The 16,724-nt window shown below is 34.9% G+C and overlaps 1 protein-coding gene across 26 annotated transcripts in view; it reads left to right on the forward strand.

The window, feature by feature from the left end:
- The window catches only part of CNTLN (centlein), a 272,029-nt gene that overhangs the window by 143,322 nt on the left and 111,983 nt on the right, over window positions 1-16,724 (forward strand). For all 26 annotated transcript variants that reach the window (XR_001873367.1, XR_001873366.1, XR_001873371.1 and 23 more), the window contains one exon: window positions 1,676-1,870. Coding sequence is in view for 19 of the 26 variants with exons in the window: in XM_017806135.1 (XP_017661624.1) it covers window positions 1,676-1,870 (195 nt within the window). In the remaining 7 variants the exon portion in view is untranslated. The remainder of the gene's footprint in view (window positions 1-1,675; window positions 1,871-16,724) is intronic.

Below are 16,724 nucleotides of genomic sequence, written 5' to 3' on the forward strand. Positions count from 1 at the left end.
ATTTCTAGAGATGATGTAAGCATTCTTAAATGAAAAAGAAAGATTCAGTAGGCACAGAAATTTCAATGCAAATGTTTAATGACTTGGAGCCATTTGAAATATCAATCTGTCTGGACTTTGAATTAATTTTGCCTGAGAGACATGATCTCTGATCTGCCTTGGAAATAGGCAAGAAGTAATTTACTTTGTCTTAAGTGGATTTTGAGAGACCACGGGAGTAGAAAATGTTAGGAAGAAGGAAAGGGGAGATTATTATTTCCAAATTTCTCAGAAAATGTTAGGTAGACAGTTTACCACTTGAAAAATTGTGACTGTTTTTCAAAGGCTTTAACTTCTAAGTGATGTAAACAGATGAAAGGGAGAAAGGATTGTAGAATTTAAATAAAACTGGCAACACAAGGGGTAAAATTAAGAGTTAAATAGTGTTTTTACAAGTAAAATGTTTTGTGTCAATTTCTTATGCTTACAAACATTATTGATATATTTGGAAAATATATCTGATTTTCATATTTAAATTTTTTTTTTAATTGAATGGCAGAGATGGATTTTCCAAAGAAAACTGTTCCCTGCGGGTGTACATTCATGCCTTCTGTAGATCATTTTATGGTAGAATAGAACAGTCATTGTTCATTTTGAGAAAAAAGGACAATCAAAGGAATGAAGGACTGAAATGAAGAGAGGAAGGAATGTATGGTTAGCTAGTAAAGGTGCAGTTGGGTATTTCCTTTAGAATCTGTACTGTTTATTCAACTACAGGTTTATTTTCCAAACTGTTTTTTTCTCTTTTTTTTAACGATGAATCATTTTAAATAATGTTTAGATGCTTAAGCAGAAAAAGATGGGTAACAATGGAGGTATGGGGTGGTTATTAACTTATTTTGCAAGAATAAGAGAACTTATTTTTGTCAGATGGCATGTACTGCTAGTTTTTTAGAACTTGTTTTAGAAATTCTTTGTGTGTGTGAAGTCTATTCTAAAGCAATTGCAAAATATATATATAATATTCTGGTTTCAGAAAGAACAGTTGTACAACAGCCAGGGATAAGAACTTACAATATAATCTCTGGGGTTTATAGTTAATGTGAAAAAAATTCCCACAGAATAATTACACAACCATTTTACACTTCATACAAAATGCGATAGGCATTAGTGGATTCATTGTATTTCTATCCGAGCTGTATTTAAAATGTTACTTTTAAAAGATGAAACTACTTTATAAAAGACAATAATGGTATTTGGTATTCTTGCTCCTTTAATTTAATTCCCTGAACAGATATTTTAACTTTTTTGCCTATTCTCAGGAAGGGATTTTCTTTTCCTTTTGTATTTTCTGTATTTTATATAAACCGTTCAAGAAGTAAAATCAATCCTGATTTTTAGATGGCCATTTCTATTTATAAATGCTATAGAGAAGCAACTGAAACTGATAATATTCTACCGTCAGCTGTATTTTTCTGGAAAACTTATTTCAAACTTAAAGTTACAGTGATTGTTGCAATTTTGAAATGTATAGAACTGGATGGGGGGCAGGAGGACAAGTGTGAACAAATTGTTAAATGTAAAAAAGAGGGTGATCTTTGTGGATAAGTTACCTAAATTATACTTTCTGTATTAATGTGGTTATCTGCATTGGAGTTATTTTTAATCCTAGTATTTCTCTTCTCCCCTCTCATAGCTTTATAACGAGTTGAGTTTATGTTTTGAAACTGTTAAAACAAGTGAAATTCAACTGCAGCAGAGCTGTGCCTCTCTTCAGGATCACTTACTTGAAAAAGATAAAACAATTTGTCTGTTGCAAGTCCAACTTCAGGAAGCATATAATGCTTCTAATGCAGTACATCAGAATTCTTCTCCAAAATATCAGATGCAGGTGAGTCCTCTTCTAGAATAATAAAAGTTGTTTCTCCATTTAAATTAAGCTTCTGTATCAGACAGTTTTAAAGGAAATTGCAATTTGGTGTTTGTTTTTCTTTTTTTTTTAGAAACAAACATGCAACTATGCTGCTGCAGTACTGTAACAAATTCTGCTGTTGCTAATCAAAGCTACTTCACAATTGAAGTTATGGGGGAAAAAAAGAGTAATGGTGTCACTATTCAACAAGACTCTTATTTATATTCTCTAACGAAGATACCAAAAATAAAAATAAAACGACAGTGCTACTGTTACTGAAAACAAATTCACTGAAAAAATTGTGAAGTATCTGAATTTCTTCTATCAAAATGAAATGTATTGTTTCTGATTTGTTACACTTTTCCTGACTGTGCAAATAAATTTGAGATCACGAATCTAAAGAAAGTTTTATGGTGGAGAGAAGCATTTGTCTAAAAATTTCTAAGCTTTAGTGTGCCATTTGGAACTATTACCATAAATACATCCATCTAACAGGCCTCCAACTTTACAAGTGTACCGGGTCTTACATGTTAACTCCGGACATTTTCCGAAGGCCAATTTATGACTCGAAGAGAGTTTGAAAGGCTTTGAAATTATCTACCCACATTGTTTTTGTAAACACCGTTGCTTAGTTTCTTCTGTAGATGCTTCAGTGAGGTGTACATGTGAGTTTCAGTTTTACTAACACTCTTTCCCTTGATTAAGTAGAGAAGTGAAAATAATTAAGGTAATAATGCTTGTTAAATATAAAACTTTGCTTAGCATGGTGAGATACAGTAGATCTGTAATCAAGGATTATATTAATAAGAAAGTTGAATATTAAAAAAACCCCATAGTGTTTAATTCCTCAAGACTTGTGTAAATAGTAACCTGCTGTAAAACAAAAAACACAGAATGCAGTATCTCCTGGATTTGTTCTGATAGTCTTTCCAGAATAAATATTCTAACTTTATTTGTTGTAAAATTCTTATTCTGTACTGTCATAGTTTGAGATGGCCCCCCCCAGGAGTCAGGGGCTCAGAGGTGATTGGGTGCCAGGGCAGTGTTCCCTGGAGAGCCAGTCACCACTCACGTTGTTCACTTCTGCTCAAAAATCATATAAACACAGCACCAGAAGCTGTTGGTATATTTTCTGTTGGTGTCTGCTGCGTGTAGGTGGAGAAGGCCAGGGGGTGGCTGGGCTCCTTGTTCCTCCCCTCCAGGGGTGGGGAGGGGAGCCTTGCGGCCCCCCTAACTCTGCCTAGGCCAGAGTTAGAGACAGCATTGGAATGAGTGCATGTTTGTGAGGGATGCGACTCACAAACAACTGGTAAGCGAGGAGAGAGAGGCAGGCCTTGTGGCCGGGCCCTCTTCTTCCCCCCCCTTTGCAGCCAGGCTGCAGAAGGGTGCTGTTTTTCCCTCTCGCTGTTTAGTGGGAGTGGATTTTAAGGCTCAGCATTGGAGCAGAGCCAAAGTGGATGGGCTAAATACAGCTCAGTACCAGGGGAAGAGAAACCCCCAGGCGAAATTAGAGACGGACTGGAGAGAGGCCCGGAGGATGTCTTTCACAGTGATTTAAACACAGGACAACCGAAAACCCGGAGGAGGAATGAAATTCCAGGATGCGTATGTTGATAAACTGACTACACTACAGCAGCCTACGAACCGAGGTATGAGAGGACAGACACAAAGCTATCTTTGTTGACTTCGAAGGAAAAACTTCAGCAAACAGCTGAAGGTTGGTAGGGAGTGTTCAGAGGCCCCAAACACTCCCACAAGAGAGACTGCATTACGTATCAGCCTTGGAAGGCTTTTCCTGGACTAAAGTTAAAGGGAGGGGCTTAAAAGGACTGATAGAAGTGTAATATATATACATATATATATATATATATATATATTTGCCTTTAATTTGTATAGTATTTATTTGTGTAAAATAAATGTATATACTTCCCCTTCCCCCTATAGAAGCCTCTGGCCTGAAAGTTTTCTCTTCGGTGTCGGGATAAATTGTGGCAAGGGCTGGGGGAAGCCTGGAAATTGGATTTTGGATTTCTAATGCGGCTCAAACTGCCACATGTATTTATATGATTTTCAAAGTTCCACTTAATCTAATGATGCAACAATTTTGTTTCACAAATGATAAAATACATTCTTTTAAGTATTGTGAAGTGTTTACCTCTTGTTATATTCCAGACCTCTTCCTAAGTCTTGAAATTTAGGCATTTTTCTTTTAGAAGATTTTAGTGATTTTTTCTAAACATTATAAACTTAGTCTCCATGCAGCTTTGGATCATAGTTTTTGAATTTTCAGGTTGTATTTCTCAATAAATCATTGAGCTTTCATCATATTATATGGCTCTGAGGAGTTCTTTACAGTTTATTTTGTCATGTGATTTGATTTTTTTATCTTTAAAGCTTTCATTATGTCTCTGGATTATTTTTCCTGAAGTTAAGGAGGCCTTAGTTGTCGTTGTGAAGTGATCTTATAATGCTTTCCTCCATATACAACACCTATATTGCCAAACCTGGATATTGTGTGACAGTTTAGTAGATTCTCGCCCTCTATCTACTCTGCTCATGCGAGATCCCCATCTGGAGTGCTGTGTACAGTTCTCATGTCCCCAACATAACACAGACAGGGAACTGTTGGAGCAAGAAGGAACATGAAGTTTATAGGAGGATTGTAGCATCTCCCCTACAAGGACGGATTGAGAAAGTTGGGGCTGTTCAGCCTGGAGAAGAGAAAGTTGTGTGGAGACCTCACAGCAACTTTCCATTATCTAGAGGGAAGCCAGAGAGGGACTCTGTCAGGAACTGTAGTGACAGGACAGGGAGTAACTAGTACAAATTGAAAGAAGGGAAATTTAAGGTAGATATTACGATGAAATTCTTTACTTTGAGGGTGGAAACGCTGGAACAGGTTGCCCAGGGAGGTTGTGGATGCCCTAAACCTGACAGTGTTCAAAGCCAGGTTGGATAAGGCCTTGAGCAACCTGGTCTGGTGAGAAGTCTTCCTGTGTTTCTCAAGCATGTGGGACACTACAGCTGACTCTTTCCCACTGAGTAAACAAAGCATTTATTGCTATTACTTATTTCTTATATTTAAAGCAATTCTGTAACTGTAAGATTTTTTTCTCCCTTGAAAATACAGCAGCTGGGTTTCTTTAGGAGCTCCTAGTATAGAGCTTTCATGAAATGCATTTCAAATCCAAGTAGAAAATTTGACTTGGATCAATTTTCTTTTCTTCTTTAAAGAACTTCAAGAAATTTCTGAGGCCAAAAGTAAGATTATTTTAAAAGTTAACAACAATCTACATTAGTGATTCAACTTTATACTTGATTTCCTTTGGATATTTTAAATTAATTGCATCCAGCGTGGGTGAATTGTTACTGTTTGTTGATTTATTCCCTGTCTTCTTCCAGTGGTCTCTGAACTTGAAGTGCTTTCACCAGTATACTCCATGTAAATTAGCATCTAAATGTGAAGCAGTCCTAAATTCAGTTATGGTTCACTTAATGGTGAACATGGGTGCAAATAATTATTTTCCTATGACCTTCTGTTGGCTTCCTGCCATATTTCATAGAGAATTTCTTTTTTTGTTAGTGAATGTAAGTTCAGTTGGACATTTTGCAGGAATATATTAGTTGAACATTCATGTGATCTGTCATGAGCTCAGTCAGATTATTTACCAATCCTAATGTAGAAGATAAGGTAGGAAGCAGAAGTAGACAACTTGTGATAATGAATGTAATATAGTAAGCTAAATGTAGTGTATGAAGCTTCATTTTTCAGTCAATTAATCTTAAACCAGGCTGTGGTGGGACAAATGATTAGTGTTACTGAGCAGCCTCATAGAGAAGGAAACGTCTTTCGTTAGGATACATAGCTACTAGGTTTGTTGAGAGATGTTGAAGCAGTATGTGCTTAAGATGCTTAATGTTTTCTCTTGACTAACATTCTTGCATTCTGCTATAACAAGTATCCCAAATTTTATTGACATGCAGTCCTGCTCTGGTTGAAAGGCTACAGTATGCCTTTTCGGAATGTATCATAATGCTCATTGTTGGCTGCATTTTGATGACAGACAAATTTCCCATGATCAACTTTACTATTTTGTATATATTTTAGAAAGGTAATGGTTTTTGTGTGTTTTCACAGCTGAGGTTTCTGCAGGGGAAGAAAGGTGATTACCTATCACTCCTTCTCTGAACTGTTAGATAAGCATAATTCTGTTCATTTGTGAAATTCTGAAGTTAAATATGATTAAGAGGAGCCTCCTAACTTACTCTGCTATCTCTTGACTGCAACATTAGAAAACAATGGATTTGGAAGTGAGGCTTAATTAACAGGACACCAAAACAATGTAGGCACCTACAAGTTTTCCTATTACCATTCCATGAAACAATCCTTCCTAAAAAAGTAAGTTGGTTTAAATGCAATTTTATTTCTGCTATAAAATACTGATTTCTTGAGCATATTCAGATTCATGCTGAAAGTTCATCCAGTGTGACATGCTAACAGTCTATTGACAGCACTGATGTATCTTCTTCAGACATTCAATAGCTAGTATACATCAGTGCTGCATATATATTAGCACTAACTTTTTAGTGGATTTGAACTTTTCTTGCTGTTGAGATTACATCATAGTCAGACAAAAATGAGTTTTATATTGGCTTTATTAGCAAGAATATCTCTTTTTTCTTTCAATAAGGGTAAAATATGCCTTTTTAAAATATTGTAATCTTAATCTAGTCAGCATGGCACTTCTGTTGGTGAGGGCAAACTTTTGCTTCATTTCATTTTGCCTGTTCTGCTAATGTGTGTCATAAAGAATTTGAGTCTGCTTTACAGTAAATTTCTATTTACATATTAGAATGTGTGCATTCAGCAGCTCTCAAATGCCTGATCTCTGCTCAGAGATTAGCCACCTTTGAATCTGGAAGTTATTTTAGTTGGATCTATGCTCAGGCTACGCAGTAAAAGAAAATTAAATAATTTTCAAGACATAAGCTAGTGGGGCTTGAATAATTTCATCTCATGTAATTGTTTTGGTTCTTTTTCATTATTGGTGTTCATTTTTAGGTCTGAGATGTATACCATACCTTTAGTTATACAGTTAGTATACCATAACTATTACCAATGTGAATAGTAAGTATTTAAATATATTTTCTGAACTGAAGCTGTAATTTCTGCCTTAACTCCTACTTTTTTTTACATGTGCAGACATCAAAGACAGTATTAAGAGGTGATACTTGATCAAAGAACAGTAATTAAAAGACATGTAAATTTTTTTATTTGTAACTGTAATATCTGACAGGTATGGGCATTCTACCTAATACAGAGTTACTTCCACTTATTTCTCATTATGAAGTTTTTACAGGTAGTTCGAATAGAAAACACCAGTAAAACAATGAAGTAGAAACTGCACGTAGATGTAATTGAAGATTAGAGGGAAAAAAAGCTGATTTGTAACTAAAATAAAAATTTAGATTCATATGTGAAATATGTAAAGAAAATATGTCAAAAAAACCTGCATCCATTATTGCCACACAAAAATCTATCAAGTCTTGTTTTCAGAGTATAACTTACTTTTGTCTTAAACATTAGTATGTCAGTGATTTCAGTTTATTAGGCTTCTATAGTAGAGTCTTTAAAATACTGATTTTGACTGAAATATAAATGGTAAAAAAACTTAGCTGGACAGGGTAATTATAGTTTGTTTTAGTGGTTCTAGATTTAGTCCAGCATACTGTGAATATTTAAAGTCCATGTTTGAGGCTTAATTTTCTGTTTCTTGTTAATGATGCAGCCTAAAAAGAGGAAGATATCCTGTTCAAAGTGTGGTGCTGTAAATTTCATTTTATAATTTTATGATAATTTCAGTTACTGAAACTAATTCCTAACAAAATGCTTTATATGTTAAAATTATTTTGGCTTTACTGTTAGAAAACTTATTTAATTTATTTTTAGTCAAAGTTTCTCAGGCTTGCACCCTCTATGGATCAAAACTTGACAGAAATATCTTTCTGTTTTTAGAAATACTGAACTAATTAAAAAATAACTTTAAATCATCACAAAGATGTCAAAATGTAATTTTGTTTAAAGCAACTAACAAATACTGTAGTATAAAGTTATTTGTATAGGACAGGATGAAATGCTAGTGGTCATTAGAGCTGTGTAACTGCAGCACAGTGAGGAAAGCAAAAGATTTTATCACTGTTTGCTTGAAGGCTCAGGCTTTGAAGTAATAGAAAAAGACATATGCAACCGAAATTGACCAATTTACATGACAAAACTTTATATATGAGTATATAACTTTATATATAAGTAAATAATTAGTCTTTAATGGTGGAAAATACCAATAACATTTTTCAAATGGTTGTATTCCCCTAATTGCAAACTAACTGTTATTTGGTGATTATTACCTTTATAATAAGGAGAGGTATAGATTATAGTTTGTAAAGTTGAGTTTGTTCCATGTTTAAATATATAATAGTAAAGAACCAGTATTTTCTAGTATTTGAAATACATAGATAAGTATAATTTTAACTTTACCTTTACAACATGTGTGATCTTCAATATTAATGATGTCATTTTAATTTTTGCTATTTTTTATAGCAAATTATTTATGGTAGCTTCCAGCTAAACACTTTAAAAAAAACCAAAAAACAAACACTAGTGTAAGTATATGTCTGGTTGTTTCTTAGTCAAAGCCACAATAATAATTTGTTACTTTCCAAATGTTTTTTCTTATACTAGCATGTCACGAGACTACATTTAACAATGTCCTGTATACAGGTCTTTTAAACAAAATGGAAAGGAGAAAATACAGTATTGTTATTTTTCTACAGTCTTTTATTTGAGCTGCACAATTGTGGGATAATATAGACACATACAAAGGACTGGGTACTCAGTGGCACTTGTCCTCAGAAAAGCTGTGTAGAGTTATAGCTTGTCTAACAGAGTCTGTGGAGTCATTGTTGCTAGTAGGATCACAGTATAGTAGCACTTGATCACCATAAAATGCAATTTTAGTTACACCTGGGTGTGTTTAACTATGACAATTTGGGACTCCACCTGCAATGTTGTAGGTGTGCCAGGATGCAGGCATGTGTTGTCTATAAAATAAGGAATAGTGGTTTGTGCAGCTTTTGAAATTACTTTAAAAAAGGAAAGAAATGCAGTGTACTTTAAGAAGATACTATAAGTTTTGAAAACTAATCTACATCCTGTTCTAGAGTGTTAAAAAGACAGAAACAAAAAAAAAGAGCTGTTTTGAAGAATAGATTAATTTTCATTTAGTTTAGTTTAACATTCCATATATCTATTTTCAATGTAGAATAATCAAAAAGGACCACCATACTGATAATGTGGGTTTATAATGCAAAGAGCAACTCAACTTTAACTACTCTATTGTGGCACTATTCATGCTGCTGTAATAAAACTTAAGAACGTTTAGTGATTTTTTTTTTCCCTACAGTTATTCAAAATTACATTACCCTTACTGAAAACTGAATGGCTTTTAGTGGATTAATTAAACTATAGCTGGTTTGCCATCTGGGTGCTGCTTGTTTAGCTGCTTTCTCACAGAAAGATTTTTTACTGATTAAAGAATATTTTTTTGTTAGAAGACAGCTTCCAGACAATAATTTCTAAAATAGAAATGACATATGGACTATTAATTGTTATGAGGTTAAATTTTGAGTTATGAAGAGGAAACTGCTTGGACATTTCTTTCCAATATTCAGTTTATTTTCATTCATACACACACACACCCTCAATCCCCTCATTCTGTTGCAAAATGCTCAGGCTCTTAAAAAATAAAATCTGTTTATAAATGTACAAGGAAATAATTATATTTTACAGCAAGATCACCCATGACATTATGTTGGAGTCCAGGGTATAGGCTAAATGCAGAAAAGAAAAAAAAAGAGAAAGGGGGAATTAACTAAATCTGATTTTTATAGCTCAAGTGGTTTCATTAAATTAGAGTGCTGTGTGCTACTGTTCATTAATGAACTTGTGCCATATGCTTTAACTGTTCTGGTCAATAGCTGATAAAGAAAGGCTTGTGTTTAAAAAAAAATGGATAAAAATATCTTTGTGATGGGCTTTTATCAAAGGACTTGCTTTGAATTCAGTAACTACTACTGAGGCAATATGGCTCGCAATTTGCGACCCAAAGGTAGTCATACATTATTGGAATACAGCCTACTGCGCTTCACATTACACAGATGTGAAGGCCTGATTATAGCTGCTTCATAATTAACAGTGATCCGATTTGTTTTGTGGCATAAATGGTGCATGTGTAGAACATTAGCCATGGCACTCTCATTCAAATTCAACTCAAGGGCTCAGCGGCAGGCGGGTCACGAGCTTCAGGGAGTAGAAGCACAAGCTCCTCCATATGTTCTTGCTGCATCTTACTATGGCTATGAGTGCAAGATAAGTTCCCTAAAGAACCTAATCGTGTTCTGTAATTACAGCGCGGCTTTCTGCTGGCTAGAAATGAGGGAGAAGCTAAAACACTCCCTCATCAGATAATTTGTAAATTACTTTACATGGCGGATGCCTAACTCAGTTGGTTTTCAACTGCTGAAATTATAAATAATTGTAACAGATGTGGCAATATGGCTGGCCTCCAATAAATGAGGCCCTTGATAATTTGGCCGACCCTTTGACAGGCCAATTTAATAAAATGTGAACAAAATCTTCTTGCTAATAATTTATCATCCCTTTTCCCAATAGAATAAATTTAATTACCCTAGCAGTTAACAAGGTCACACCCAGATGCCAAACTCGGCTACAGTTTTGATAATGCAATCAGGAATTGAGAGGTGATGACAGCGTTGTTGTTTTTTTCATTACCTGGCTTCACATAAACACAGGTGGCGTAGCTTTCTTGTCAGTTTTTAATAATTACAGGCTATTATGGAATGCATAGTTAGCAGATTGAAAACCACACTTTAGTGAATTTGTTTGAGTATGATTGAGGTTCTAATGTACGGAGATGATAATGCATAACAAGCCCATTCCCTAGTTTACACAATTAGTGCACAGGTTTGATTTTTACTTGTGATAATAGTGTAATAGTTCAACAGATAACAAAGCTGCATTTTTTGGAGCAGCCTCACCAACAGCTGAAGGTTTGCATTTTTTGCTTTCTAGTACTGAGTATGTAACTCAGGAAAATATGCTTTTTTTAAACTTACCTGGTAACTTACAGTGTGAATATGTGTGTATATATATACACACACATATCTTAAGATATCTTGACTGCATTTTGGTGTACTTGGTCAAGTAGAATCAAGTAGAATCTTGTGGTAACTAATTAATAAGCTCTTTAAACACGAAAATGCTAGAGAAGATGCTGCAAGAGTTCATAAGAAAAAAAAAGAGAAGAAAAAGAAACTTATATAAAACTTAATAGAAACTTCTAAGAGCCATAGTTGTAAAGCATTGCTTCCAAGTGTTTAAAGATATTTTAACCAATCTTTAGTTGGGCTTCTGTAGTGTTATGTTCTGTTTATAATGTCTATTAATTGTAATGTATTAGAACAAATAGTACTGATGTTCAGCAATACTTGTTGAATTTTTGCTTGCTGTTCTCTGATCAGTTTAATAGGAAAAATGCCCAGTTTTATTGTGTACTTGCTGCTAAAAAGTTGCCAGTCCGACAAATACATAAGGAAATGAGTGGCTGATTTAACAAAAAGGCTTAATGGAATCCAGCTTTGTCTTGTTACTTCCAGTGATGATTCTTCTGAATGTTTTTCCAGTCGAAAAAAGTTTTTCTTATCTTATAATTGCATATTTTTCCCAATAATTTGGAGCACTAATTTCATACTATGAGGTCTGATTTCCCTCATGAATAAAGTAAATCAGTCATACCTGGTTCGAGAAATCTTTCTGATTTTCTTCAGAAAGGAATTGCATCCTCTTTTCACCTCTCTATTCTTCTCTAGAAGATGATCAGTGTGTCCTTTTTCATATGAATTTCATATTAATTTTCATGTGAATTTTGGAGGATGCCAAATATAAATGTTATGAGGGTGCATGGATGGTGTAAACCCTTTTCTGGCTTTTAGCATCTTTTGGCAGCTCATGGGGACACGTGAGATCAAGGTCCAGGCTGGGTAAGTTGCTCTTCAGGAGTTTGCTAATGTCGCCCATCTTAGATATATGTGCAGTGAATAGAGATAAGGCTGTGACAATGGGATTTCTGTGCTGCAGAAAGGAGTTTGCAAATTATGCTGTGGTGACCATTGCCTCTGACTTAGCTGCCCAGCTGTGTAATTCAGTAACAGAATAAGAAGAAACCTTATTTCTCATATATTCTTCTTATATATAAACTGTCTCTGAACATTTTGTGCATCATGGCTTTGCAAGGCATATGGCACCGGATTCTTGGAGTTCTGACTGGAAGAAAACTTGGGGGTATGGGTCATGGTCTGGTTGGGTGCCATAAGTCAAAAATACTGTACATTCTGACTGTACGTGTGTCCTCTAGTCTGAGCTGTAAGTACACATGAGGCTGTGTTGTTAGTTCTGAAGCTCTTAGATATCTGGTCTTTTGGTACCTGCTCTTTTGCTTGTTCAGGAAAGTCATGCAGAATAGAAGTGTGATGGAGCACAGCTGTATTTTCTCCACATTGAACGTACTCTTTGTGATAGCTGACAGCAGTGGTATTCGATTGTTTTCCCGAAGTACAGTGGATGGTTCCCCATGTGGTACAGCTTTGTGGCAAAGATGGTGCTTATGCTTCATCTTGATTAATGCATCCAGAAAACATCACCTCAGTCTCATTGTGTAAGTGTAAGAATAGTGAGAGATCTGCTTGGTAGAAATAAGTACTTTCTTGATTGTATTTTTTGTTTAAAACATAAATAAGCCTCTGACATTTATTTGGACTATATGTTTTGCATGTAAGTTAAGTTTCAATATCATAACAGACACGTGATCTTTCATAAAATACCATATGTTATAAACTGATTTTGCTCTTTGAAAGAAGAAACCATTACTCTGTTAGGCTAGACCTTGTAATATAGGTAGAGTCTAATCCAAGATCCATAGACTTGAAAGAAAACTGCATTTGGCATGTAGATGGATAGACTGTGAAGAGGGTCAACATTATGTTTAAACTGAAATTACAGTTCAAATGTAAAGCTAGAAAATGAAAAGCCAAGAAAAGGCCATGTCTCCTTCTGAGGATCTGATGAAATTGCACTTCATAGAATCATAGAATGACCTGGGTTGGAAGGATACTTTAAAATCATCTAGTTCCACCCCCCCTGCCATGAGCAGGGACACCTTCCACTAGACCAGGTTGCTCAAAGCCCCATGCACCCAACCTTGAACACTTCAAAGGATGAGGCATCCACAACTTCTCTGGGCAACCTGTTCCAGTGCCTCACCACCCTCATAGTAAAGAATTTCATCAAAATACCTAATCTAAATCTACCCTATTTCATTTTGAAGCCATTTCCCCTCGTCCTGTCACTACATGCTCTTGTAAAAATGCCCTTCTTTCTTCATGCATAAATCTTGGGAACTCTGCATCATTCATAGAGTTGTATTTTTTACAGCAGGAATTAAGGTTCTCTTGATAGCCAAATCTTTTCACTAAATAATTCAGGTTCAGTAATATTTTTTCCCTCTTAAACAAAGATACCTGTAACAAAAATGCTGGTAGTATAAAGTTAAATATACATGAATCTGAAACAAAAGACCAGAGAGAGAAATTTCATCCAACTCTGTGAAAGACTTCTTTTCATGTCTTAAAAATTAATGTTTAAAATTTTCTTGATATTTAAGTAAAAAAGTCTTCTAGGCTAGGAAATTTAGAAGAATATTTTTCAAGTATTAAAGGATATGTTAAATTTAACAGAAAATTATACCCGCCGCTTCTTTAAGTGGAGTTAATTGATAAGCAAAATGTCAGTTTTTAAATGGATCTCTTTGGGTTACATCTGGGTTCTTAGAATTCCTGAAACTGAAGAAACTTCATAGGTACACTTAAAAAACTGAGCAAGTTTTGAGGATATTCAAGACCCAAATAATACAGCAAGATATGTTTAGGTAACAATGATACACTGAATATTTTGAGGGTAAAACCATAGGCATTTTTGAGGTGTAAGTTAAGATGTAAGACCCTATTTATTTAGTTTAGTTTTCCAAGAAATATGTTGGAAACATATTTCCAACAGAGACTGTTGTAAGGGGTTTACTAGAAATTGTGCCTTTATAGTATTTTATTTCAAATAAGTATCACAGTATGGCAATTTCTAGAGTTCTCTTTCGGAAGAAGAAAAGAGTGGAAAAATAACCTCAAAACAAATTGGTTCTATTAAGGTTCTATTAAGGTTAAGTTCAATAGCAGAACTTACATGATATAGGGAGAAGGGTTTTGATGTATTTTATCACTCTTGAATGGAGTTATGTTTCAAAGTACTCTACATTTCATTTTTTAAAGAAGAAATTAAAAAGTGTGGTACAGTAAGAAATTAGTCATTAGCTAAATTAGTGTTCTTCTTATGGCTTTAAAGTCATGAGGTTCATGGTTAAAAGGTTGGACTTGATGATCTTAAAGGTCGTTTTCAATGTAAACAATTTTATGAAGACTTAACAGTTGTTGACTTTTTAAAGTAACAGTAATATGAATTTAAATTATAACAGATTTATTGATTCTTTTTTGAGTTACTAAGAAAATTATAAAGGTTATGTTACACGTAGAAATCTTTTTTACATGCAGCTGAGAAATCAGTAAGATGTATCTAGTTGGTAAGTGTATTTATCTTTCTTAAGAAGAAAGAATAAAGTTCAGGTGAAAAAAAACAATTCTAACTTAAGCATAACTACATTTTACTTATCTACTGGCACTATTTCTGTCTTTTAGGTTTTGTTGGATTTTTTATCTTGTATATAGTGCTCAGGTTTTGGTCAAACGAACATGAAGTCCAGTTTTCTTTGACGCATTCTTTTGAATGCCTGGCTTGTCTACTTCTCGTTTTCCTGCTTTCCTTTTTTTTTGTTTTTCCTCTGCATAGAGTTTTAATAAACTAATGGTTATAAACAGGCCTTTTGCTGATCATAGGTGGAAATGACATATATTTGCAACTACATATGGCCTAAACTGCAAAATGAGGAACTGAATTTATTTAAGGAACAGTCAGCAAAACCATGGGCAACTTTTACTCCCTAACAATTTTCCTATACTTCTTTGCTGTTTGAAGAGTTGCAGTTTTTCTAACACAAGTGTATGGTATTCTTGATTTGTGATTAATTTGTTGATAATGTGAGTTTATAGTAGGCTTTATGAAAAGCTTCATATTCTGCACAGAAAGAAATAAAATGGCTATGCTGATTAGTCTGTTTCTATCAATACTATGCTTACTAGGGTTTTCTCTTGCTTGATTTTAATCAACTTTGGACCATCTCGTTTCTTGAGTGACTTAAAGGTCGTTTCTTGCTTACTTAACCTTTTTCACACTGCCTTTTCTGATTTTTGTCAGTATACCTGACTTGATTTACTTATTTTACCATCTCAAATAGGGGGGGATTACCAGTATTTGAGAAGGTAGGAACAAATGGTAATTGTACCAAATCCTGTCTTCTCTGTTGAAGTGAGTATTTGTCTTAAGAATATGCTCAAACAGTTGCAAGGAAGTGACCTTGTCAGAACTTTGCTAATTAGGGAAAGTATGTATAAAATAAACTTTTAGTTAGTCTTGAGAAAGTTGTCTTCTGGAGCAAGTTTTGTTGATTAAAGACTGTACTGCTTCCTAGCTGCTTGTCATTGCTGTCAGAGCACCACTGGCAATAGAGTTTCATGAGTTTGCCCTCATCAATCCAATACAAGGTCAGCTGGGTCAGCTCAAGCCACTTGCATTGACTTTTTAAACTAACCTGCCCTTAAATTTATGCAATTGATTAGGGAGGCAGTTTCCATCATCCCCTCTTCCAGCAATAGTGTTGAGGTGCTAACCTCCAGCTGCCTGGATGCATTGACCATCTGGGAATTATATTATCTTTGTCTGGCACAGCTGTTTGAAGATCAGTATGTGTCCCCAGCCTTAAAGCACTGTGGAGGAGATTTGTGGTAAAGCATTTCGCTTTGTGATTTCCGTAGACTGACACAACAGGCATATTGTTGGGTGGTTGTAACGGGGTGAGGTGTGATTGCAGTCAGTTCATAAAAACTCTACTGGCAAGGAGACAGTCATCAAGCCATGGTAATTTGACCACTCTTGGTCATATGTCTGCTATCGGACACCAGTGATATAACTTATAGTAGCTCATACCAGTGAAATGTGAGTTGTCGGAACAGGTTTTGTAACTAGGCCAAGTAGGTCAGTGTGCAGTAGTGTTGTATTATGGCAAGGAATTGCTATGTATGGATTGATATCTGGGAAGGATCCTGGATTTCAGTGGTTTAATGAAATGACATACCTGCTTTGAGTAACACTGTGATCTAGAATTACCAACTATTTTTCTGTAAGTCTTCAGTTTGACTTCAATATTTGTGCCAAATTTAAGGACATAGCAGATACGTGTTGTAGATTGACATTGAAAAGATATCTTACTGGGGCAGTTTTTAACTGAGAATATATTTATTGTCAGAATATGCAGTTAAGGGTTTTTGGTTTTCTCCCCCCCAATGTTTGTTAGGCTGGCGATACTTACCAACTTGAAATTTCACCAGAAAATGTTTCACCAGAAACAAGTCTAGGAGATGAAATATTTTGTTAAGGAAACAAGTTTAGGAGGTAAAACATTTTGTCAAGAAATTTTGATGCACTGTGATGTACAAAATAGTAGAATAAGTTGCTGCAGAAGAAACAGCTGTATAAAAC

Source organism: Lepidothrix coronata, unplaced genomic scaffold (assembly GCF_001604755.1).
Source record: "Lepidothrix coronata isolate B3197 unplaced genomic scaffold, Lepidothrix_coronata-1.0 Scaffold14, whole genome shotgun sequence".
Lineage (NCBI taxonomy): Eukaryota > Metazoa > Chordata > Aves > Passeriformes > Pipridae > Lepidothrix > Lepidothrix coronata.